The 24205-nt window shown below is 33.8% G+C and overlaps 2 protein-coding genes across 2 annotated transcripts; one reads left to right on the forward strand and one right to left on the reverse strand.

Moving 5' to 3' along the window:
- Positions 1-7197: 7197 nt before the first annotated feature.
- LOC142977243 (uncharacterized) lies at positions 7198-10311 on the reverse strand. Its single transcript, XM_076121018.1, has 3 exons — positions 10105-10311; positions 9753-9857; positions 7198-7551 (listed from the first exon to the last, which is right to left on the reverse strand). Exons 1-3 carry the CDS (start codon positions 10252-10254, stop codon positions 7453-7455), a joined length of 354 nt encoding a protein of 117 aa, XP_075977133.1. The 5' UTR covers positions 10255-10311; the 3' UTR covers positions 7198-7452.
- A 465-nt stretch (positions 10312-10776) lies between these two features.
- LOC142977127 (putative ATP-dependent RNA helicase DHX57) lies at positions 10777-20832 on the forward strand. The gene is made up of 19 exons (XM_076120855.1): positions 10777-10927; positions 11001-11157; positions 11403-11551; positions 11774-12743; positions 13735-13944; positions 14572-14851; positions 15165-15266; positions 15490-15668; positions 16195-16349; positions 16712-16894; positions 17457-17707; positions 18125-18372; positions 18529-18603; positions 18860-19066; positions 19286-19360; positions 19632-19808; positions 20131-20200; positions 20301-20389; positions 20597-20832. Exons 1-19 carry the CDS (start codon positions 10860-10862, stop codon positions 20738-20740), a joined length of 3789 nt encoding a protein of 1262 aa, XP_075976970.1. The 5' UTR covers positions 10777-10859; the 3' UTR covers positions 20741-20832.
- Positions 20833-24205: the final 3373 nt, after the last annotated feature.

The following is a 24205-nucleotide window of genomic DNA, read 5'->3' on the forward strand; positions in this document are numbered from 1 at the left end:
AGTTAAAACCCCCATTACCTACTTGTGTGAATTTTTTCCAATATAGACTGGGTAATAGATACCCGTTTATAAAATGTTTTCTACATGTAGGTACTTAATACCAACATATCTCATACAATTAAATTTCATTAGGTACAATGTGATGCCGCAAATAAACCATGTTTAAACGTGCCTTCAAACGTTTGACGTTATTACTCATAGGTATAGATATAGGGAAAATGGAATATAAAACAGAGCAATATATCGCTTGATGTTTCCCGTAGCCTGATTTAAATTGCACCATAAGTGTCAACATTTAATTCGTTGGTAGGTTACTAAAAACCCATTAAGGTATCACTGCTGGGTCCTTGAGTCCACCAAGCTTGCCAGGTGCGGGTTGGGGACTTTGCATACGTTCAAGAACTGTTCTATAGAACTCTCAGGCATGCAAGGTTGCATCACGGAGTTTTCCTTCAACGTTGGAACCAGTGATAATTATTTCTAGTCCACACATAATTTCGAATAGTCATTGGTGTGTTGCTTCGGCTTCGAACCTGCAACCACTTGCGTGGGAGGTATCAACTTACACCACTCGGCTATCAATGTCGGTATGTTGTAGGTTGTAGGTACTTTGTTAATTAATTATGGAATGTATGTAAAATACTATCCTTATGAAATGTAGGGCTTTGAATGACTACTTGTTTTTGAATTATTTGTCTTCAATGAATTTATTTAGGTATATGATTGCAGGTACCCTATATATAGGCTGTTTATGTTAGGTAGAGTCATAGAGTGTGCATCGGCTTCACCACAAAATTTTCGAAAAATTTAGAGGAAGGAAAACCAAATTAATTAGTAGAACTATCGAAACTCTGGAAACTGTAAACACATAAAAGGAAAATAGATCAAAAATTAAAAGGTTATATTGTTTAAATGCAGAATTTATTTACAATATCGAAAAGGCTTATTTGCAGTACATACCTATGTATATAGGTATCATGCGAATGTGCCCTTTTTGAATGGGATATTCAAATTAGTTTCTATGCAATCATGAAAACATCGTAAGCTTATCGCATACTTGACCAGCAATTTTCCACACTTTTCCTAAACGTCTTATCACTGAAACCTTAAGATCAATGACCTTGAAACGCCAGTCCCTGATATAATGCTCTTCACTTAATGAGCGTCATTCACCACAAATATTTGCCGTCTCATCATAATCTACGACTAATCCTATCAAAGGATTACGGAAACAGTAAGAAAGCCTAGCCTATGCGTCATTTTGAAGGCGATTTGAAAGTCAATGCTTAATTCAGGTTTATTGGCAGCAATTTTGAGTTGTTGGTTATGAGCAGAGAATTGGGACAAGGGTCTTTCTAAGTATTATTTGCTTTTGCAGATAATAAAACAGATTATCTAGCATAGCACAGCCTATAGGTGAAACAAATACAGTCTTCTATTATAAGTAGGTATGAAACATGATAGGCATGGCAGTGGTCTTTACAAAATTTTGGACAGTAATTTATCACTCTTATTCAAATTTATTTTATCCCAGTCTATTTAACATTTTGGCACTGATTGCACACATCGTGGGTCAAGCTGTAAAGTTATTGTCAATCATCTTCATTAATGCAAGGAGTAAAATTACCCGTAGCAAAGATCGTAACTATCACACAGCTTCTAAGAAAGTACACTATCTTTCCATGTAATAGTCGGACCAGAGTCGGTTCGAACATTTCCTTTGACCTGGAGGACTATCACGTATCTCAGTTAACAACTAATATCACTATGGAGAAAACTATGTAAAGCACATTGTTTTTTCCCTAAGCGTATAGTGATTAACACGTTACGCCAAAACAGCAATGTATTACATAGCGACTATCAATATCAATAAGCCCGTTGGAGCCATTCAAAAGTGAATAGAAAGAATTCCTTAACAAGCAAATTTCGTTTTACCGGGGAATACAATTGTTGCATTAAGAAAACCACATTTTACTATGAGTTTTTCCCATAGACTCAGTGTTACGGTTTTCCAGTTTTAAAATCGTCGCCTTTGTGGGTATTTACAAGCGCGACAGTTATTCGATATTTGCAATAATATTGCAATCTTACGCATAGAAATAATTGGTGTTTGCTAGTGTTTGCGGTATTATCATGAGTGTCGTCAGTATTTTCAATCAGTATTGATAGCTGCCATGTCATTGTTATTTGTTATAGGTACATTATTTTCCGCTTATGATTAATATATTTATTGGTTAATACAGAGAATCCGCTTACATAAATAATATTAAAGTGTCACCTCCATCTGCTACTTACGCTGCAGAAAGTACACCACACAGGGGAGAGAAACTACTGTTGCAGGGTAGGTACAGTATTGTAGAACGAACTGATTAATCTTATCGTAGTAGTACCTAAGTGTCTACCTATAAATAAAATATTGAAATAAACAATTAAAGACTTATAGTGTTTGACAAAAAAAAATGAGTAGATAAGTCCTCCTTTCTACCTCTACTGATTAATATTTAGGAGAGCGATTTATAGTAAGTATTTATAGATTCACAACGTCAGTTAGTATTGGATTTTTGGCAATAAATCCAAGGATAACTTCGATTCATCCTATTTCCGTCAGAACATCATACAAACATCTCATGCAAGGTGAACGTTTAGTCCATTGTTTGCTAATTTTATAGGAAAGCTTGCAATGTCTACATAAACGACATCACGATTTCTTGAAGGTGGAAAGTTGAAGTTTAATACAGGTGCTGTTCCTATTACCAGGTTTTCCATACAGTAGTAGTTATTATATATACCTAATATAGTAAAGTGCATTAATAATATTGGAAGCGTTTCTTAATATAATATCTATTTCCATGCTCATATGCTTAGTTTTCCTGTATTGGCCCTGGGAATGATCTTAGATGAAGACTACTGCAATGAAGCAGGGCACTTCTCCTCTCCCGTTTTACAAGAATTCTTTTACAAACCATAATCCTGCTTTCGTTATGACGAAAACAGAGTTTAGGAGCCCATAAATATAATATTTGAAAACGACTTATGACGAAGAATTCGTTATTCTGCGACGCTGTGATGGACAAGATGTGATATGAGAAAATGAAGCTTATAAATTCTATATTCTATGGCATTCTATAAAGTACCTACTTACTCGGAAATATATGGATCCATCAATGACGGATTTTTGAGCAGTATCTTTGAATTCGCAGACCTTCGTAGGCTGACAGAAACTGTAAACACCTGGCACTAACTTGGCTTAAAAGATAATTCGCTATGAATATGATTGTTCGTTTGTTCGCCAAACAAAGTTATCAACGTTTGACCGAGAGACGAATATTTTATTTAGTAGACTGTATTTTGTTATGAGGTTAATGCCTTATGGCACGGTTTACGTTTTATCTCTTTATTTTGATCTTTTGATTTCATTTTCATTGTTTTGGAAGTCGAAAATAGACGGTGGATACTATTTTCTTATTTTATTACGTAGAGTAGCTTATTAAAATATCTTTATCTAGGTCAGTTTTTATTGTTTTCACGGTTTCTCAATATAAAGTAGATAAGTATAGTTACACATGTCGCAGAACATGTTCAATCTTTCGAAACCCTATATTTTGATTATTCTGAAGTATGTCCTCCATGTCCTTCTCCAAGCACATTCTCATATTATTATTGCATTAAATGCAAATATAAAGTTGTTAAGAGACTGTAGCTGTCTGTCCCTACCTATTTACCTGGATTTATATTTAGGGACTTAAGTGAATAGTGTTTAAAATTAATTAACTACGTTCAAAATACTTTGCTGATTTTCCTGTTTTCGAAGGCCTGTCCTCAGTGATTCACTGCCTAATTGGTAGGATACACTATTACAACTGTAATACTAAGTAGTTTGAATTAGATTAGATTAGTATTTACGATTTGTCGGACTAGATGACTACGCAGGTACCTACCTACATAAAATAGCAAATTAACAGAAAAAATAGGCATAGAGAGCTACGAAAATCGCTTAACAATTATTTCAGACTGTCATAATCTTTTCATTTCAAATTTTAAAATGTACATATACCTACCTGAACAAAATTAAGTGAAATACTTAGTTGGAATTAAGCTGAGGTAAAATCTATGTCAAATGTTTTTTTATAGACTTTTTCGCATGGTTAAAATAGGGTTTAGTAGCTGACTTACCCCCGGTTTCTGGGTATATTTAGCGTTAGTTTATCTATTCAATAGCGTTATCTATTCAATTTGTATGAGTTTAAACGCTATTGAATAGATAAACTACCGCTAAATGTGCTGAGAAACCGGTGGTGATTCTCAATGACAGCAACTAGCAACATTGTAAATTGTAGGCAATAAGTAGGTAGTTAAGTTTCCTCCTCATTTTCAGTACAAATAGGGATGTTTACAATTCAATAGGACAATAAGTAAGGACAATAAACTACGCGTATACTAATGACCAGGGCAATTAGAAGAATCTTTGACGTTATTACATTTACGCACCGTCCACGTAAAAGTGGACAGCTTTTAATGAGAAATACTATATTTAGATACAATAATTGGTATGACAAATGTCTATAACAAATATTGTTATGACACATTGACAGTGCTAATAGGTATCCTCGACGGAAAACAATTCAGTAGGTAACGACTGTAGTTAAGCCTAAGTCAATATTTATGCAGGTAACAAACAAGAAGAATTTTACAAGTAAGTATTGTGTTTTTCGGTCGGTTACATTTATCAAATTCAACAGTTTATGATCTGGCCTGAGTTTATCTTCGAAGCTCGAAACTATCTTTCATTTCAATAAAAAAAGTAATGACTTTCCTAACAACTTAATAGATCGGTGAGTGGCAGGCCATCCATAGCCATCAGGGATTTTAGAGGGCTTCAAAGTTAAGGGGAGAAAAAAAGTCTAATAACAACGATGTTCTATAGTCCGACAAAAAAAGAAATCCTTGCAGGTATGCGAAATTTTGATTTTTTAACATAAATGACCAGCAGACCAACGCAGCTAACAGTGGTCTATTAAGAGATACAGCTAATTTATTTAGGATAGACACATACCTAATTATTAATTTAGATAATTTCAATCAAGATAAGGTCACCTAGCAATGCTAAGTTGTCACAATATAGTTTAGCTGCTACTAGGTTTTATTTGCTTATTTGACTGCGACCTATTATGGTAGTCCGTCACTGAGTTGGGTTCCTTGAAAGTAAAAAGTGAATGATAAAACATAATGAAGACTAGCTGACCCGCGCAACTTCGCTTGCGTCACATAAGAAAGAATGGGTCAAGATTTACCCCGTTTTTGTAACATTTTTTATTGGTACTCTGCCCCTATTAGTCGTAGCGTGATGATATATAGCCAATAACCTTCCTCGATAAATGGGCTATCTATCACTGAAAGAATTTTTCAAATCGGACCAGTAGTTCCTGAGATTAGCGCGTTCAAACAAACAAACAAACTCTTCAGCTTTATAATATTAGTATAGATGATAAATTGCCTACAAAAATCCAAAAGGTACTTCATTTCTTAACTACTACGACTAACTCTATAATAACGTTAAAGTAAATTAAATAAGTATTATTTGTTTTATTGCATTCATAGTGTTTATATGTTGTTATTTATTTAATAATTCATTAACTATCATACATTTATAGCAATCGTTAACTGCTTAACAAGTTATTTAACATTATTTATAAAATGTAATTTCCAAGTATCGTCTGTCAATAAGATAGGTATAGATATAATTATAATCTATTTCGATACGATACTATCAAACATTGTAGGTACACATAATGTCTCAGTAGCGCGATTTTCTATCACTAATTACTAACGACTAACTATAACCGGCTAGCTATCGAGAAATTTGGTATTAAAATCTGATCAGCGCCCCCAGAGGGGGCCGTAGGAACTATTTTTGTAGAACATCTATAATGTCAAACTTTCGATTCTCGGTAGCACCGACTGTAGAAAATCGCGCTACATTAGCGTGATTCTTTACCACTAACGACTATCGATAACCGGCTAGTTATCGAGAAACTTTGCATGAAAGTCTGTTGAGCGCCTCTAGCGGGTGCTGTAGGAACTATTTTAGCAGTACATTTAAAATGCCAAACTCTCGGTACTCGATAGCGCCGATCATGGAGAATCGCGCCACTGCTGTAGTAGCGCTATCCTCTACCACTAACGACAATCAATAACATGCTAACTATCGAGCAATTTTGTATGACAATCTGATCAGCGCCTCTAGCGGGTGCCGTAAGAACTATTTTTACGTTACACCTTAAGTATCAAACTTTCGACGATCGATAGTAGATACTAACTGCACAGAATCGCTACAGTATTCAAATAAGTCTGTGACCTCAACATTGTAAATCAATGCCTTTCCGATCATCTTCCGATAACGTATTAGTATTCTATACGAGTACTTAATCACTTCACCGTAGTGCATTATTGCATGTATTTAGTTGACAAGTGACGTGATTGGTCACTTTATTTATTTGTTTACCTCTACGCGTGATATGCTAAATAAGGGTCTTTCTAACATCGATCACGTTTACTTATTGAAGGGTTATTGCAGAGATAAGGCGCTACCTTATTTTCAAAGTGTTGTTTAATTAAAATACCTCTACAAAAATTCAATACAAATGGCTATAATAGATAGGTATAAACTAATTAGTTAAAAATCAGTTTATCGAATATATCAAACACAATCTTCTGCCCGCGCTTTTTCCACTTGAAAATATTTCCCGAATGTCTGTCTAACCAATGTCGTCAAAACACGAGTAGTTTTGGCGTCATCGAGTAGCAATCATTTATTCCGCATTTACAATATCAGTACAGTACCTACAGAAATCTCTAATTAACTATAATAATATTACTGCCGGCAAATGTTTATGCACAACACAGCTGATTTTAAAAGTATTGCCTGCCTACCTACCGCCATCTATCGGTCATAGCTCGAGACTTCGTAGTGAAGAATATCTGCGATATACATCCCAGGTACATGCAATATTAATTAAGTAGGTACTCTGTGGGAATAATTTATTACGAAAATTATGTGCTTCATTTTATTAGTGTGACCGCTTTAGTCCCTAACGTTTTCCTTAGCACGACCAAAAACTTATTTTGTTAAATTCGCTGTAACTTATTTATTTTCAGGTTGGTTAAACTGTCTATCATTGATAAATAAAAATACATGAATAACAGTTGAAAACTTTTATTGAAAAATATATTTTAAATATAAATTATAGCAACTAACATTGTGACTGCATATTTTAACAAACAAATATTTACTCCTTAATTTATATAAGTACCAACAGAATATTAAAATTACTTGTACTTTGAGAAATAAATATTATTAAAACTGCGCATAAGTAAGCTTTTATAACTGGTTTTAAGAGTACATGTTAGTACTGCCCTTAATAACTATGAATTTGTGTTTTTTTGTTTTTTTTTTTATCCGATGAGCATGGGTGCCAGTTTGCCAGATGAATGTAGAGCCTTAACGTCAGTGCCGCCGCCCACGCAGTTGCCGTTGATGAAGACCTGGGGCACCTGAAAATTTAAAAAACATACATTATTATGGAAAATGATAAATCAGGATTAATAATAGACGAAAAATTAGGCTACAGAAAACAGAAAAGACTTTCTATTGCCCAGGTGGCTGTTACTGTAAGTTTCGTAACTAATACTGACAGTAAAATTGACATAACTAGTAATAACTACTCAAGAAGAAGAGTAAGGTCTAAAAATACATCTACGTAAATATTTATGAATGAGAAATATTTTGTGCCATTTACTTGCATGCTGGTGAGACATTATGGCCAAGCCAGTAACAAAGAATTCTCTAGGTTTTTAAAACCTTTGGTTCATATTTTCATAGCTACTGGTAGTTTCGAACACTGATGTAGACATGTACTCACTTTAAACTTAGAGGCTATTTTACTCAATGATATTGTGAATGAAACTGACAATATTATACTATTGGCTTATTCACAGGCTTACAAAAAAAATGCTATCTACCACATTGCATTATGATAATTTATGAATAACAACAAAATTTAACAATACATGAGTCTTATCAGTAAAAAATTATATAGTATACATGAAGTATGTAAAATGTATTGTATAATATACAAAATACACCACCAATTACTGTGACATGCAAAAGATTAGTGAAATAACAGTTTTGACTTCAATAAGTACCCTTCAGGTTTCCATACAAGTACGAGCCTATGTTTTATTTTACTTATCAGATGTATGCTTGAAACAAATATAACATGTTATTGTTTTATCTTATTATTGTAATGGTGATAAAAGAAAACCTCGCATACTTTGAGTTCTTAAATACATTTCTCGACAAAATGAAAAGATTCCAATTGCACATGGCCAGCATAGTAGACTCAAGGTCTAACCACTCCACTGTGGGACACTTGCCCAACAGTGGGAAATTAATAGGTTCATTAGTGTACTACAATTTTGGTTTAAACCCAAAAAATGAGAGCATGGTTATTGTTCAATGTTAAATAATATGGCGCAATGAAAATATCAAGTAAAATAGATAAGTTTGGTAAACCACATAACATTGATAAGAACCATGATTTAACTGATAGTTTAACTGTAACTGATAAACACTCCCATACATTTTATGAGGAAAACCTTCGGTAAACATATTTTAGACCCTGAATACGCATGAAATTTATAGCAGGAGAGAAGTTCAATAAAATAAAAGAAATCAATAAAATCTTTATCAAACAATATTAAGTGCATAAGGCACTCTTGACCTATATTTGGCCAGAGCAAACACCGCTAGCTGCAGTGAAACTGAAGTATTTCTAGAGATGAGCAACATTGAAAGTTTGTAAAATGTATAAATAAGACCATTATCTATTCTGTCAGCCTGTGATAACATAATTAAGAATGAGAATACACCATTTAGGTATTCAAAACTAGGAAATACATTTTTGTCACATTGGAAGACATGCCATTTACATTTTAACTGGGATATCAGAGATTTGTTGTATTTACTAAACATTTTTCTGCAATAAGTAAGTTCTGGAGTCCGTGAGAATATGATACATTTTTACTACATCATGGAATGACTAAGGTAACAATGATTTGGAGAGGAAAAAAATCACTTGGGGATATGTTTGAGGAGAATTCTAATTTCTAAATATAACTATGATTCATTGGGATATAAAGAGTATATTTTTGACCTTAGAAATGATTCATTTAGCTACCTAGGTAATCTTTTGTCCATAGAATGAGTTGTGAAAAATGATATAAAAATTGTAATAAAAAGGATAAGGAAGTAAGCAGTTTCCTTAATCCTCCTCCAAATATATTAACACTGTAAGTGTTGTTTACTTTAAGACAATAATAGTAAAAATAAACATAAATTAACAAATTGATAGAGTAAATGAGAAGACCGCAGTCCCATGTTAGATGATTATAAGCTCTAAGGTAGGTATATTGCATAATGTTTAGCAATGTTTTTAAACAATACTTTTTAATATTTTAGGTATTTCATAACATTGAGTAATACATACGCAATAATATAATTTTGGAACATTAAGTCAAAATTGAATTTTGGTGGTTACCACAATGTCAACATGTCAATTTTCTTTATATTCTACTACACAATGAATACTGATGCTGTCAATTAGCATAATTAGAAGGAATTATTTTGGAAACAAGGAAAACTACACAGTTAATATTTGTTTGCAAATGACTCATAAACCAAAATTGTAACTTACAGTCCTGAACCCAGTAATTTGGGCTAGGTTATCCTGGATTGATGCGCCATCGTCTCTCTCATCCAACTCGTAAACCTTAGCGGGCTGCTTCACTTGGGCAAACACCTGAAATTACATAAAAATACTGTTTAAAGTATCTACCGGTGACATGATTTATCAACGTATTGCCGAACTTTGATATTAGAGATTAGACCTAAGACAATAAAGATTAGAAATATATTTATTGCAGTAATATATGAATAGAGACTTTAAGGATATTCCGAGAAAAAATAATGAGTCATTCATGATCAAACATGAGTAAAAAGGAACGCTAAACTGGTAAATATAAAAAATATCCTTGAAAACAACTTACTTTTTTTGCCATGTCGCAGTAAGGGCAGTATGACTTCGAAAAAATCACAACTTTGTCTTTAGAAATAGCATCTTTGATGAATTGTTGAACATCTACAGCAGGACTCGCCATTTTGGAGGTACGAATGATTTTGGTGGACTGGGAACCCATGAACAAATTTTTATACTTTTTTTTCGAGGATTTGTGTCAAACGCGATATGTCAACTGTGTCAAGACTGACAGATACTGGGTCGTTTCGATTCGATGCTTGATATTTATTCAACATAGTTTATATACGTTTTCGTTTTTTGTTATGGCGTTGTAGACCATTTTATTAATAAAATATTATTAAATTTGCCTGCCATTCTAACCAAAATCTTAGTTTTTTATGTGCTTTGTTCTGCAGTATAATAATTATGAATTAAAATTTTATAGCGTAATATAATTATCTGCGTTGAATGGAATGTTGATCAGTTCAACGTTTTGTTGTAAGTTTTGCAGTGTTTGATAATATTTAATCAAAATAAGAAATACTTGTTTATTGATTTGATTTTAAATTAAAATAAATCAATTTTTCAAAAACTATTTTCGAAAACGAAAATAATCAGAATCACTGTGTGTGAGCTTGTTTAATAATAAGAAGAGGTCACTAAACGGATTTTGACAGTTCTGAACAAGACATTTGTAGGGACAAGTTGCATGCCCACGTCTTGTTCACGATTCGATTTTGTGATAATTTTGTAATTTCCCTATTCACTATCTCAATAACCTATAATATGGATTATCAAAGCAGGCAGTTAGCTGAAGATTTCTTCCTACGGGAGCCTGTGGACGCTCGGATACGGTAATAAAAACGTCTGTGTTATGAAAACTTTATTATCTTATTTTTTCCTGAAACAACCAATATACTTCAACAGAAAGCCTAAAAATGAGCCCGAAGAAGATCCTCATCCTAACCTTAAGGTGGAAATGCAAACTATTCGCCTCAATCCAGATTCTCAGAAGCTTGTTTTGGATACTCTCAGGTTTATTCATGGTCCAGATTTTAAACTTGGGAGTGCCAGCTTGTATAAAGTAAGTTGCCTATTTAACTAGAAAGGTACTTTTCTGGAATAAATCTTATTTTTTCTGTCATATTTTCGTCAAGGGATATGTCACACCCACATGTATTTGTTTTCATTAAATTGTGCAATTTTTATCTTTCATACTGTGGTGTAATATGATAGATTAAAAACAACAACATGTGATTGTATTTTTGATAACAACAGACAGGGAACAAATGGTTTTACCTACATTTTTATCTTTATCTTATTTTGTAGGACAAAGGTTCAAACTTGGGTAACCGCTACTGGATGGAAAGAGGAAACCTTATTGTACAAGGTGGATGTGATTATTCAATAACTAGCAAACCTGAGATAGAGACCTCAGAGGCAAGGCTTAGAGCATTTGCATTGGCTAAATTGGAGAAGTATGTATTATAAAACATGAATTTATATACCATTGGTCCCTACACATTAGTCAATATTATACAGGAATTTCTTTAAAGAATTAGTCAACAATCAATGCCAAACTACTCAGCTTATGATCTCTGTTGCTTGTCATTAGTCAAATTCCCTACCCAATACTTACCCATTAAAAATATACAGATTTTTTTTCTTTTCATGGATTGCCTTATTTTTTTAATGTTCAGGTATAACTTTCACAAAGTACACTGTGCAGAAGCATTAGAAGTTGCAGCAGAGAGTATAGACAAAGGACTTGAAATACTCTTTTTAAAATACTTCAAATTAGACCTGCAGGATAAACCAGAGGAAGTACCATCAAATGCAGAACTCCTTGAAATGCGAATGGACGAAAAAGCAGTTCTAGAGTCAATTTATGACACTAGTTTCAATATTAAAGATAATAATGTCTGGACTGTTAAATTAAACCTTGATTACATTACTAAAATGTATGTAAAAGAGGAAGTTGTCCGCAAGAAAACAAACTACAATAGTAGCTTGAAAACTAAACCGAAAGAAGTCTGCAAACTGTTTCTCAAAGGTCCTTGTAGATTTGGTGCTAAGTGTAAATTTCTACATGAAGTAAAAGAAGAAAAACCAGTGACCGATCACTTAGATACAAAAGATGATTTGAAAGTCACTTATGAATTAGAAGTACGGTTTCCTGAAGACACAGTATATCCATACCAACCACCGTTATTATTCTTTAAATCAGAAAACCGTACAGAAATAATCCCTCAACTAACGTTTCTAAAAGTGACCGCAAAATTGTTAGATGAAGCTAAAATACTAGCACAAGATGGTATACCAAGTATATACTCTTTAGTTGAATTATTGAACAATGAAGAAGATATAAAGAATTTCATACAATTTGATACTAGACAATTTCCCGATCCAGGGGACACATTGTTTCCGCAGTTAATAGAAAATTCCGATTTAAGTAAAGAGAATTTACCTTCCCATTATAAAAAAGGTGAGAATAAGGATCATAGGTCTAATATAAACTTCAAAGAGGTGCTTAGAGAAAATAAAGAGATAGCTAAACGGTGGACAGAGAAGCGTAGTAATGATAGGTATAATAGAATGATGGCTGCTAGAAGAAAATTGCCTGCTTGGCAGAAGAGAAACGAAATATTGAATACTATTAAAAAATCTCAGGTAAGTGTCATATGGTACTTAATTTTATCGAATTCGACAGTACAAATAACTTGGAGAATTAAGCTGCAGGACAAGAAAACAAGGTAATTTTTTCGACCATGTTTTATTGTTAGCTTAATTCTCCAAGTTATTTGTACTGTACACATGTAACTCAACTAAATATCGGAATAAATAATATAGCAATTCAGTTGAAAACATTAGATTTGCCCTAAATTCATTGATATTTTGATTGAATTATTAGTAAGAGTTAGTTTATTTGTTTGTTAATTTATTGCATTAAATTACAATATAAAATATAAAAAAAACCTAGAAGGTATTCCCAAACACTCCCTTATTACAAATTGATTACTTATATTGTGTAATTGATTGTAAAAATATATATTTATTGATAAAATTATTTTGAACACAGGAACAAACATAAATTATGTCATCATACCTATTCAAAGATAAGATATAGAGATACTAAGAATACTAACTACAAGTACAGAAATATAAAGATTACATTGTAGTAGATGTTTCAAGTGATTGTAGGATTATACTAAGATTTTATTAAAGGCTTAAACATAATGCTGAGGATGTTTACTTGATTATAAGATTTTAAGGATCAAAATTAATCTATAACGCAATATTTACTGTGCTATAAGATAGTGCATTTAATACCCATTTGACTGCAATTATCAAAAGGGAATTTCTCACGTTACGAATGCAAAATCATTGCCCTGTTTGAAGCACATTCTCTTATCTCTTACATTTTTTATTATAAAATATGTTCAAAACTCAATTGTCTTGTAAATTAGCCTGAAAAAAAATTTGTACCCACACTAATCTGCTCTTACCATCAGCAATTCAAAAATATTTAACTCTGAAATGACCTTCCAGTTGGATGATTATAGTCTAATGTTGTACATACATACATAATATCACGCCTGTTATACGCGAAGGTGTAGGTTGCTATAAATGTATGAAATTAACTCTCTTATCCCTTTTCCAGGTGGTAGTTATTAGTGGTGAAACAGGTTGTGGTAAAAGCACACAAGTTCCCCAATACATATTGGACAACTGGTTGGACAACTTCAACAAAGATGGTCCGGACCACGTCGAGATCGTGTGCACTCAGCCGAGACGAATATCAGCTATTGGTGTCGCTGATAGAGTGGCTGAAGAACGAGTGGAGAAGACTGGGCAGGTTGTGGGTTATCAGGTAAGCAATGACTTATGTATATTTTGTTGCTAGGCATGGCAAAGGCTAAGCTAGTTTCTGAGGTACATTTAGCGGTATTTTATCCCTCAATTGTATAACAAACTATTTTTTTATATGAGTTTAAACGCTATTGAATTGATAAATGTCCTCAGAACCGGAGTAAGTGACTCCGAAATATGTAAATTGTAAGGTTAGAGAATGCATTTGATTGACGTGGTGGAATCAAGGCTTAAACCCTCTCTTGTTACTCCTGAAGACCCGTCCTTAATAATGACGTAATTTAGTAGGTACCATTAAATGAATATTTTGTAATTGGGAGATCTTACGATCGTTCATATTTTATATATAGTGCACATAAAAAAATAAGTGGATCATAGAAATATTCTTCATGACGAAATATTTGTTAGCGTACTCACGTCGTACTATTAAAACAACAGTCAAATTCAAATTATTTTTTATTTCGTAAACTTCATACAAAGTATTTGAAATAGTCATGTATAATACAGTGTACTACTACGGTCGTCACTGCTGTGATACTTTATGTTTCATTCAACAAAGTGTATAACTAATTGCCGATGTAGTGAACTTAATATGCAAAAGTCTCAATTTATTTTTTTCCTTTTTCAGATAAGATTAGAAAGCAAAGTCTCCTCAAAAACTCGTCTATCATTTTGCACAACAGGTATTTTGCTCCGAAGGTTAGAATACGATCCTCAATTGAAATCAGTCACTCACATATTGGTAGATGAAGTCCACGAGAGGTCCGAGGAGAGTGACTTTCTGCTACTCATCTTGAGGGACCTTGTCAAAGTGAGGAAAGACTTGACCGTCATACTTATGAGTGCTACTTTAAATGCTGATTTGTTTTCGGAGTACTTCGATAATATACCAGTACTGGAAATACCAGGTATGTTAGCCATTCTATAAGGAGATAAATTTAGAGGAGGTAGTCCTATCTGCAAATAGTTATTATTCAGTCTAGTAATCACGTGACGGCAGTACATTTGTATGTATTTCGGTGTCTTAATTGTTCAACGTCTATACTATGTTGAGAACACCGGTTCTTGTCTGATCAACAATGTCAAGCAACATCCGGCGCGGTTAGTAGTTAGATGGATGACCGCCTAGAAATGCCGCGGTCTGACTGTTAGACTGTTAGACTTTTAATAAAAATAAGCAGATAACTTTTATTTTTAATCATTGTTCTTTTTTATTTTCAGGTAGAACATTCCCCGTAGAGCAATTGTTTTTGGAAGACATCATGGAAATGACAAATTATGTTTTAGAAGAAAACGGACCTTACGCAAGGAAAATTAAAAAAGGTACGTGATAATCCTACTTGCGATGTTACGCCATTTTATCGTTACCAGCCAATTAGCGCCAATTTACCGCTTTTAAATTCTAAAATCAGGCAACTAAATTCAGAAAAAAATTAACATGTAATTATGAAACTTGGTTAATTTTCAATTCGAGTTGTAATTAATTGCCGTGATTTTTATTTTTGTTAAACTCTATGTTCTATTCATATTTCCTAATAAATTGTAGGTGAAAAGAAGCAAGACCTGGAAACGGAACTGGAGACCTGTGACGTCAGAGCAGAGTCTAACGAACCGCCTAAAGTGTCGATACGAGATGACCATCTGAACATCAGTCAGATGGTAGCGCGGTACCCCAAGTGCAGTAAGACTACTTGCAAGAATATGTACCTTATGGATATGGAGAAGGTAAGCTGGTGACAGAAGGTTTACCGTATATAATCTTGAAAAGCGCTGGCGTGACGACCTAGATGCCTTTAATATTAATCGGACACGCATAACAGGAGATAGGGAGGGTTGGAAAAAAATGGGGGAGGCCTTTGCCCAGCAGTAAGACAGTACAGGCTAACATAAAAAAAAAACTTGAAATGCAAGAGGCAAATCTTGAAATGCAAGAGGCAATAAATTTTTAAAAATAAATTGACTTAAGTTTCTAAGAATAAATTAAATAGTTTAGGTAATCATTAGCTATCATAAACATTATGACTCATTTTTATTGTATAGTCTAACAGCTTTATATTTTAAGACCAATAAGTCGCAGAGGCCATTAGCGACTTTGAACACTTTTCAAATAATATGTTTACTTATTTAGAAAAATATATATTTATAGCATCATATATTATTATTACCAACGGCAATTTTCTATTGAACAAAACGGCAATTTTAAATCGACCGAGACAAATTTAATACTGTGAATTTTCGGTTCTTTCGACAGATAAACTTGGAGTTAATAGAGCACGTGCTCACGTACATAGTGAGTGGTGAGCACCGCTGGCCGCGGGAGGGCGCCATACTCATATTCCTGCCCGGTATCGCCGAGATCATGTCACTACACGACCAACTCGCTGAGAGCCATACTTTCAGTCCCAAGTAAGTGTTGTGACGTCACAAGTCATGTTTACCTAACCTTTTAAATTAAAACTTTTTCAATTAATTTCAGATTTTATATGTTTGATAACTGCGTAGTTACGCGCGAGGGTCATGAATATGTTTGCGTGTAATCACTTCTAAAAAAAAAATATGTTAACTAATTTGTATTTTTAGTAAGTTAGTTTTTTAATCATAAAGCATTGTTAAACTTGAAAGTTCCACTTGCTAAAATACAAGTTATGACAAATTATCTGGCCACAATAATCTGGCCATAATCTAACTGGACCAAAAACAGAAAACAAATCTTTATATCAATTTATATTCTATTATCTTTTTCTGACATTTATTTCCATTCTTCCCAGGACCGGTAACTACGTCTTAGTCCCGCTTCACTCAACATTATCCAGCGAGGAACAAGCGTCAGTGTTCAAGAAGCCAAGGCCGGGAGTTCGTAAGATAGTACTGTCTACCAACATAGCGGAGACATCCGTCACGATAGACGATTGTGTGTTCGTTATTGACTGCGGGAGAATGAAGGAGAAAAGGTAAAGGAATTGCGAGACCCTGCTTAATTGTGATTTCGCTTTAATGTAAAATCTATTCGATTCCTATACTTAAAGTTTCACAAGAGTTATATAGAAAGCCCATGTTTACGTTATTGTATAAAAGCAGCATTTATGACTTCAAAGCGTAAATGAATAAGGCTGCATATATTTACATAATTAGATATACCTATTTTTCCATGTCGTTACTATTATCAGGCCGTTATAAACGTCATAATCAAAAGAGTGGAATGAATGTGACAATGTGTAAGTACGAGCGAGAAACTCCGATAAAATAACATGACTTGGTTCGCACGTATGAAATGGCCCGAGTATAGTTAAAGTAGCATGTCTATAAGCAGTTGTCAAAAGCTAAAGTGCTCAAAATTTACGTTATCGTAGCATACATTACATTATTCTACCAATATAAATGAGGTATCCATTCTGCTTGAGGCAGATCTTGTTCCTGCTTCTCCTTTATTTGAGAAAATCGTATAGTTCTTGTAAAATTATCAATACATCATCTGCTAATGCTTATTCATATAAAATTACGTCTTTCTTCTAGATTCGACTCAAACCGCAACATGGAATCCCTCGACCTAGTATGGTGTTCGCGCGCCAACGCTAAACAACGCAAAGGTCGCGCCGGTCGAGTGATGCCCGGCGTTTGCGTGCATCTGTTCACGTCGCACCGCTTCCACCATCACATACTGGAACAACCCGTCCCTGAGATACATAGAGTGCCGTTAGAACAGCTTGTGTTGAAGATTAAGATACTGCCGCTGTTCCAAGATATGAGTATACATGAGGTTTTAGGTGAGTTTATGTTTTGATAAAAAAAATATGTTTAGGAGAAGGGATATTGTATGCGAGATCTACGAAATTATTTTTTAGCATTAACGTTTTTTAGATTATAAAAGATACACCTACCTTTGCAATATTTTTTATATAATCGTCGCGTTTTAAGATGCAAATAATTCAAGATACGCCAGTTATGAACTAAAATTATTTTAGTTTAATTAGGTTTACACACATACTAAATATATTATAATGTGCTACAACTTTGAGGATTTCTCGTTACACAGAAAAGTGTAGCACTATTTATTTAAGTTGCTACATATATGTAGAAGGTCTTCAAATAAAAAATATATTGTTGTCTTTCTTAGTTACTTGTACCAGTGTATTTTAAATGCAACCTGTCAAAAAAATAAAAATATTTTATTTACATTCTAGGTAAAACAGTAGAACCACCAACAAAACAGAACATAGACGGGGCACTCTCCCGGCTACAAGACGTCGGGGCGTTAGACAAAGGTTTCTGCCTCACCGCGCTCGGCAAGCACTTGGCCGCGCTCCCGGTGGACGTGCGGATCGGCAAGCTCATGCTGTTCGGAGCTATATTCTGTTGTGTGGACTCCGCGCTCACTATGGCAGCGTTTTTAAGTCATAAAAGTCCGTTTGTTGCGCCTTTTGGGAAGAAGGTAATATTTACTTCTATACTAATGATAATTATAAATACAGTACCGCGATTTTCTACTACTCTCTACTAATAACAACCAGTGAGATATCGAAAAATAATGATTACTAAATGTCATTAATAATTAATGTTTACTAAATGATTTTTTTATGCTTTTCAGGGTGAAGCAGATGCGAAACGAAGAGAATTCGCGTGTTCTAACAGTGACCAGTTAACAACGTTAAGAGCATACAGGGTAACTATACTTTTATTGAACTAATCTCTATTTTTCCTTTTTGGATTAGGCAAAGTTTAGGACTCATAAATTTGCGTACTCTTTCCAATTAATAAAAAAAATGTTGTGTCGTGATAAAAAAGATTTTTGTTTTCCAATCATTTTATTTAATTTTTAAAGCAAATACACAATGATCCTAAATTGATAAGTTACATAAAATAAATTATAAACAAACTACATTTACTATTAAAATAAAATGTTCAATTATATTACTCAGAAATGGCAGCAAGCAATGAAGAGCAGTACGCACGCGGCGCTAGTGTTTGCTAGCGAGAACTTCCTCTCTCACAAGACATTACTCATGTTGGCTGACATCAAACACCAGCTGTTAGGACTCCTAGCATCTATTGGGTTCGTGCCAGACATGCCCGCGCTCAGGAAAAAGATGAGGAAGGATTCCGTCGCTAATTTTACTGGAGAAGAGGTGTGTATTCTTTTTTTATGATTTTAGACAATGTCTGGTTCAATACTGGTGTCTACAAGTAACGCCATCTAGCGAATAAAAGCAGATATGATTTGAGTTGCGTAAGAAAAAATATTGAATTTGCGATTTATTCGCTACATTTGTTGCTGACTTTTCTCTTTGCTCCTAATGAGTGCTTAGTATGTGGTTATTAGTATTTGATGTAAATTTGTATTCCAGTTAAACAGCAACGGAAATAACGATAAGCTGCTGGCGGCTATTTTGTGTGCAGCTTTATATCCAAATGTTGTGAAGGTAAGTCGTTTTACCATCTCCAAACGTTAATATTTATTTAAAACATCAGATGACTCTAGGATTCGATTCCCGAGTTGTGAAAAGTTGAACAATGGTTTGGTTTATCTTATGTCCAGAATTTGATTTCATGCGCGGTATTTGGCAACATATTCGCTTTGACATAGGTCTAAGTACATCATTATGGTGAAAAGTTAGTAGATTTCGATGCACCACTGCTCTGTGTATAACTCTCAGAGTTTGTAATTTTAAACACTTGTATTATTTCTTCCAGGTGTTAACTCCAGAGAAATCATTTCACATGCAAGCCGGCGGCGCGATCCCCCGGCAGCCGACGCCCGACGAGCTCAAGTTCAAGACCAAGAGCGATGGCTACGTGGCGCTACACCCCTCCTCTGTCAACTCCACTATAGGATACTTTAGCAGCCCTTACTTGGTGTACCAGGAGAAAGTGAGTAGAAAATAATAAAATCGTTATAAGATATTGTGCATATATTTTAATGTAAGGAAAAATTGCTTAAGATCAAGGGTCATTGTTGAGAGAGTATTGTAATGACGTAAATATAATATGTTAAAATCTTTAGATTTTTTAAGTAGTTTTGTTATCTACTGCCTGGTTTATAGCCACCACTATGTTAAATTACACCCGAATCCGTTCAGCTGTTTGGTTGTAAACGCGTAACTTACAGACTTAATAGTACTTACCGTAACTTTTGATTTGTAAGGTCGTTCTCATGAATAAGGAAATCTTTTTCTAACTTCGTTATTTTCAGGTGAAAACTAGCCGTGTGTTTATCAGGGAATGTTCAATGGTGCCTCAACTACCTCTGGTTTTGTTCTCCGGTAAGCAAGCTTACAAAAAGCTTATAAATCATAAACCCTTATGATTTCTGTCAATTTACTCTAGGCATTATTTCTCGTAATATCCGATGGTTATTTTCAGGTTGTAATCTGTCCGTGGAGTTGCACAACGGAACATTTATCGTGTCATTAGAAGATGGCTGGATTATGTTCCAAGTTGAAAAACACGAAGTAAGTAACATTTTATTATTTTAAAATACTCATCATAAGTGTTACTATTTTTTTTATTTTAGTTAATATTATTTATTTGTAATACTGGCCTCTCATGTCGAGAATGTGTATGCTAAACGCCAAAAAATATTCGAACACTAATTTACTTTTTAACCTACTTCAAAAAATGAGGAGTTTCTCAATTTGACTCTTTTCTTTTGTTTTCAGGTTGCAGAAATGCTAAAAACAATACGAGTGGAACTAATAAACCTGTTAGAAGAAAAGATCAACGACCCTTCCCTAAACCTCTTACATTACGAGAAAGGCAACAGAATTATAAAAACTATCGTGCAAATCGTTACTAAAGATTAATACAACAACACACACTATCCATATACATCAGCCGCGAGTAGTCACTGAGTATTTGTTATAAGTTTAGTCTCAGTAAATAAACTATAAATAAACGTGCAAAATCTCACGTACAAACACATATTAACAATGCCTACTTGTCTTTATTTATTTTATTTTCTCCGGCGTACGTGAAGCGATAGTACGCGGCCGATTCGGCGTAGGAGAAAATTACGCCTCTTAAACAAAAGGTCGCATTACTTCAGTAGCGAAATCTGTAAGTTTTAGTCATCATTATTTGCTTTTAAATCTTAGGGTTCTGCTTCAATCAACTGTCAATGAATCATTTTTCGACTTCCATCAAGCTTTTGTCGTCAGTAAATTGTTTCGATAAACGATCGATTGATGAAGTACTTTTTGAAAATGTAGATATCGCGGGCGCTTAATTTTCGTTATGAGGAAAGGACGTGTCAATTCTGACCGTACTATTCTGTGCTAATACTTTTTAATGATAGTCTAGAAAAATTGTCGTCGTTATAATGTTGTGTTAGGTATGAACGGAGTTTTAAATATTGTGCCTTTCTTTGCACGTATTTTTCTCATTAATATTATACTTATGTTTTTGTAAATGTTGCACATTATAAAACTTCATTTAGGATTTTCTCGGTGCTTTTTGGTTCCTATATTTTGAATGAAAATAATGGATACTTTGAGATTGTAAAGGAAATTGAAACAACTAATGAATTTATGGATTAGTGCAATTATATATTTAGGAATATCATTTTTTATTTATTGTCTGTTTTATATTTAAATCTCTTCCAGTGTTGTTGAAAGAAGTAAAGTAATAGATTAATTTTACTGTCCTATAAAAAGTGAAATAAAAATCTTTGTTGATTAATTTTCCCGTAGCCGGATAAGCAGGGGTTCACAGTATTATTAAATAATGCTACTTATGACATTATATTTCAATCTTACTCTGATAAAGCTTTATGTAAAAATGATCTACTGTAGTTTAAGTATGTACAAAATATTTATAAATAATATCACCTATATAATCGCATCTTAATGCAATAGATGTTTAGATAATTTTATACATATAAATCACTTTTTTGTACGAATAAAATAATAGTTAATGTAACATAGTTACCAATAAATTTTATAGCAGTGATTACTTTTTGTGATAGCGCCATCTATACTTTATACAAGACAACGCCGCGCACACACGGCCAATATTAGTGTTATAAACACATTAATAGATGGGGTTAGTGGCGGCTTAAGTTGTGATCTCTTTAGAAAAATATAAACACGGATCATTTAGAGCCAATACTAAAAATAGTTTTAATATTACATGTAATTTATGGGCTTAATCGTGACCTTTTTCCTTACCATACTGTCCCATTGTTGGGCAAAGGCTTCTTCCAGACTCCATAACAATAATTCAATGAAGTTGAAACTATTATTCCTTTGTTATAAGAACGATTAAAGCAATATTTCTGTTAAAATTGAAATGCTAAAATATCAGATCTGGGTACTGTGATTCTGTCAATTGTTAAATTGTGTTTATGTCAATGATACAAATAAATGTATAATTAAATTTTGTAGTATAATGTATTGGGTTTTAGATTTGATATTGACAATAAGTACACCATGTTTAAAGTTCAGTCAGAGATAAATATAGCACGCTTTGTAGTTTATTTTGTCGTTCGTTAGTGACCATTATGTTGTTAATATTGTATATAAATCAATTTTAAAATGCCGCAGGACGAACCCTCTAAAAAAATGTATCCTTTAACGTAAAAATTATATTTCTGATTTGTATTTAAACTCTTCGACTGGGCTGCAAATAGACGAATTATTATTTATTAAAAAAACTGTATGTGAATAAAAAAATATTTTAAAAGAAATCTTTTGTTTTTTTTATTACTTACTAGCTGACTGCGGGGCCCTGCTCGCGTGCAATTGCTGCTATGTACACACTCTATCTGTTTCTTCACCAACCAAATTGGCCGAGCCAATGACGAGTTTTGCGCTTAACAAAAACGCCGGCTATGAAAGTATAAAATATAAGTATACTGCAAGTTTTATGAAAGATATTATAAGTAAAGATTCTTTCGATATTAAAAGTATACAAAAGCAAATAATAAATGGAATAAAATAACCAAACAAAAATGGAAAATAGCTTTATAATAAACATCAAAACCACAAAGGATTGAATAACCTGCCGCCGACGCACACAAATCACATAATGGCCACGTAAACCGAAAAATATTGACACTATCAATCATTTAGCCAACATTGTTCGGCCACACGAACTCTGTCCCTTGCAAACAAGCTTGGTAATATTTCACCAAGGTAGAAAAAGGTATTCGCGGCCGATTCCAATAGTGCGTAACTGCGTGCCGTCCCTTAGTCGTAAAACGCACGTGTTTTAGCCCTGTTACATGTGTACTTTAAACACAGTTTCGGGTAGGACCGTCCGAATTTTAGCGACATGCGAGGGTGGACATGCTTTGATAAATCTCTTGAGTTTATTTTGTGTGTTAGTTTTGGGGGACGAATATAAGCTGTTTACTTTGTTAAGCTTTTGATTTTTGTAACTTTGCTTAAATTTTCTAAATCTCATGTGTGTGGCGAACTTAGCTTCGAATTTGAGTGGGTAATCACTGAAATATTTATTTTAATATTATTTATCGGATATAAGTTTCGTAGTGAGATCAAATCTTTATTTTATTGGCATGGTGCTGCTATGTGTTGACGAATAGCTGTCATTAATTTATGTGTAATATCGAATTATAGATGACGCTTTTATATTCTAATTAGATTGCAATTAGACTTTGGGGCGCTAAAATGTCGCTTTTTTTCTTTGAACAACTTAGTTTTTCATTATTACATAGGTACTTCATTTCACTATGCGAACTGGGGTCTATTGTTCATTATTCATAGTGTTCTGCAATTTCCTGAGAAACCGAAAGAATGACAATTCAGAACTTTAACTTTTGCCCTACGTATAGGCCAAAGTTACCTACAAAAAGTTAATATGTATATCACACTTTTTTATCCCTTTCTGTATGCTTCAATTTCTTGCATCCATATCCACAAAGTCCTCACGGTAAGATGTCCCTACATTTGCAATCGCGTCACGTCGCGGCCGGCGTGTAATTGCCGCCATTTACCGTCCCGCGGACCCGCGCGTCTGCCCTCCACCTTACCAATATGTTGTCAACTACTTTCTACTGAGTTTGTAGTTTCTATCACGTATGGCAAGGGAGTATAGGTGGAAGTTAAAGTACATATTTTAATGAGAATTTGTTTTGGATTGTTAAACATTTTAAGCATATGAACTTTAAAATTCTGACTTCCTAGCTCTTCATATTTTAAGAAAAGTTCAAAGGGCAATCAATAATTGTAGGGTGGAGGGTGTTGTGTGGGCTGGACAACAATGCTACATAGATATATCTACCTGATCATACGGCATAAAAAAGGATTAGA

This window comes from Anticarsia gemmatalis, chromosome 12, assembly GCF_050436995.1.
Source record: "Anticarsia gemmatalis isolate Benzon Research Colony breed Stoneville strain chromosome 12, ilAntGemm2 primary, whole genome shotgun sequence".
Classification (NCBI taxonomy): Eukaryota; Metazoa; Arthropoda; class Insecta; order Lepidoptera; family Erebidae; genus Anticarsia; species Anticarsia gemmatalis.

Coding starts and splice junctions, on each gene's coding strand:
- LOC142977127 (XM_076120855.1), top strand. CDS start 10,860: ATGGATTATCAAAGCAGGCAGTTAGCTGAAGATTTCTTCCTACGGGAG. Junction 13,945..14,571: donor GGCAGGTTGTGGGTTATCAG/GTAAGCAATGAC, acceptor TTCCTTTTTCAG/ATAAGATTAGAAAGCAAAGT. Junction 18,373..18,528: donor TTGCGCCTTTTGGGAAGAAG/GTAATATTTACT, acceptor TATGCTTTTCAG/GGTGAAGCAGATGCGAAACG.
- LOC142977243 (XM_076121018.1), bottom strand. CDS start 10,254: ATGGGTTCCCAGTCCACCAAAATCATTCGTACCTCCAAAATGGCGAGT. Junction 9,858..10,104: donor ACTGCGACATGGCAAAAAAA/GTAAGTTGTTTT, acceptor ATGTAATTTCAG/GTGTTTGCCCAAGTGAAGCA. Junction 7,552..9,752: donor AAATTACTGGGTTCAGGACT/GTAAGTTACAAT, acceptor TTAAATTTTCAG/GTGCCCCAGGTCTTCATCAA.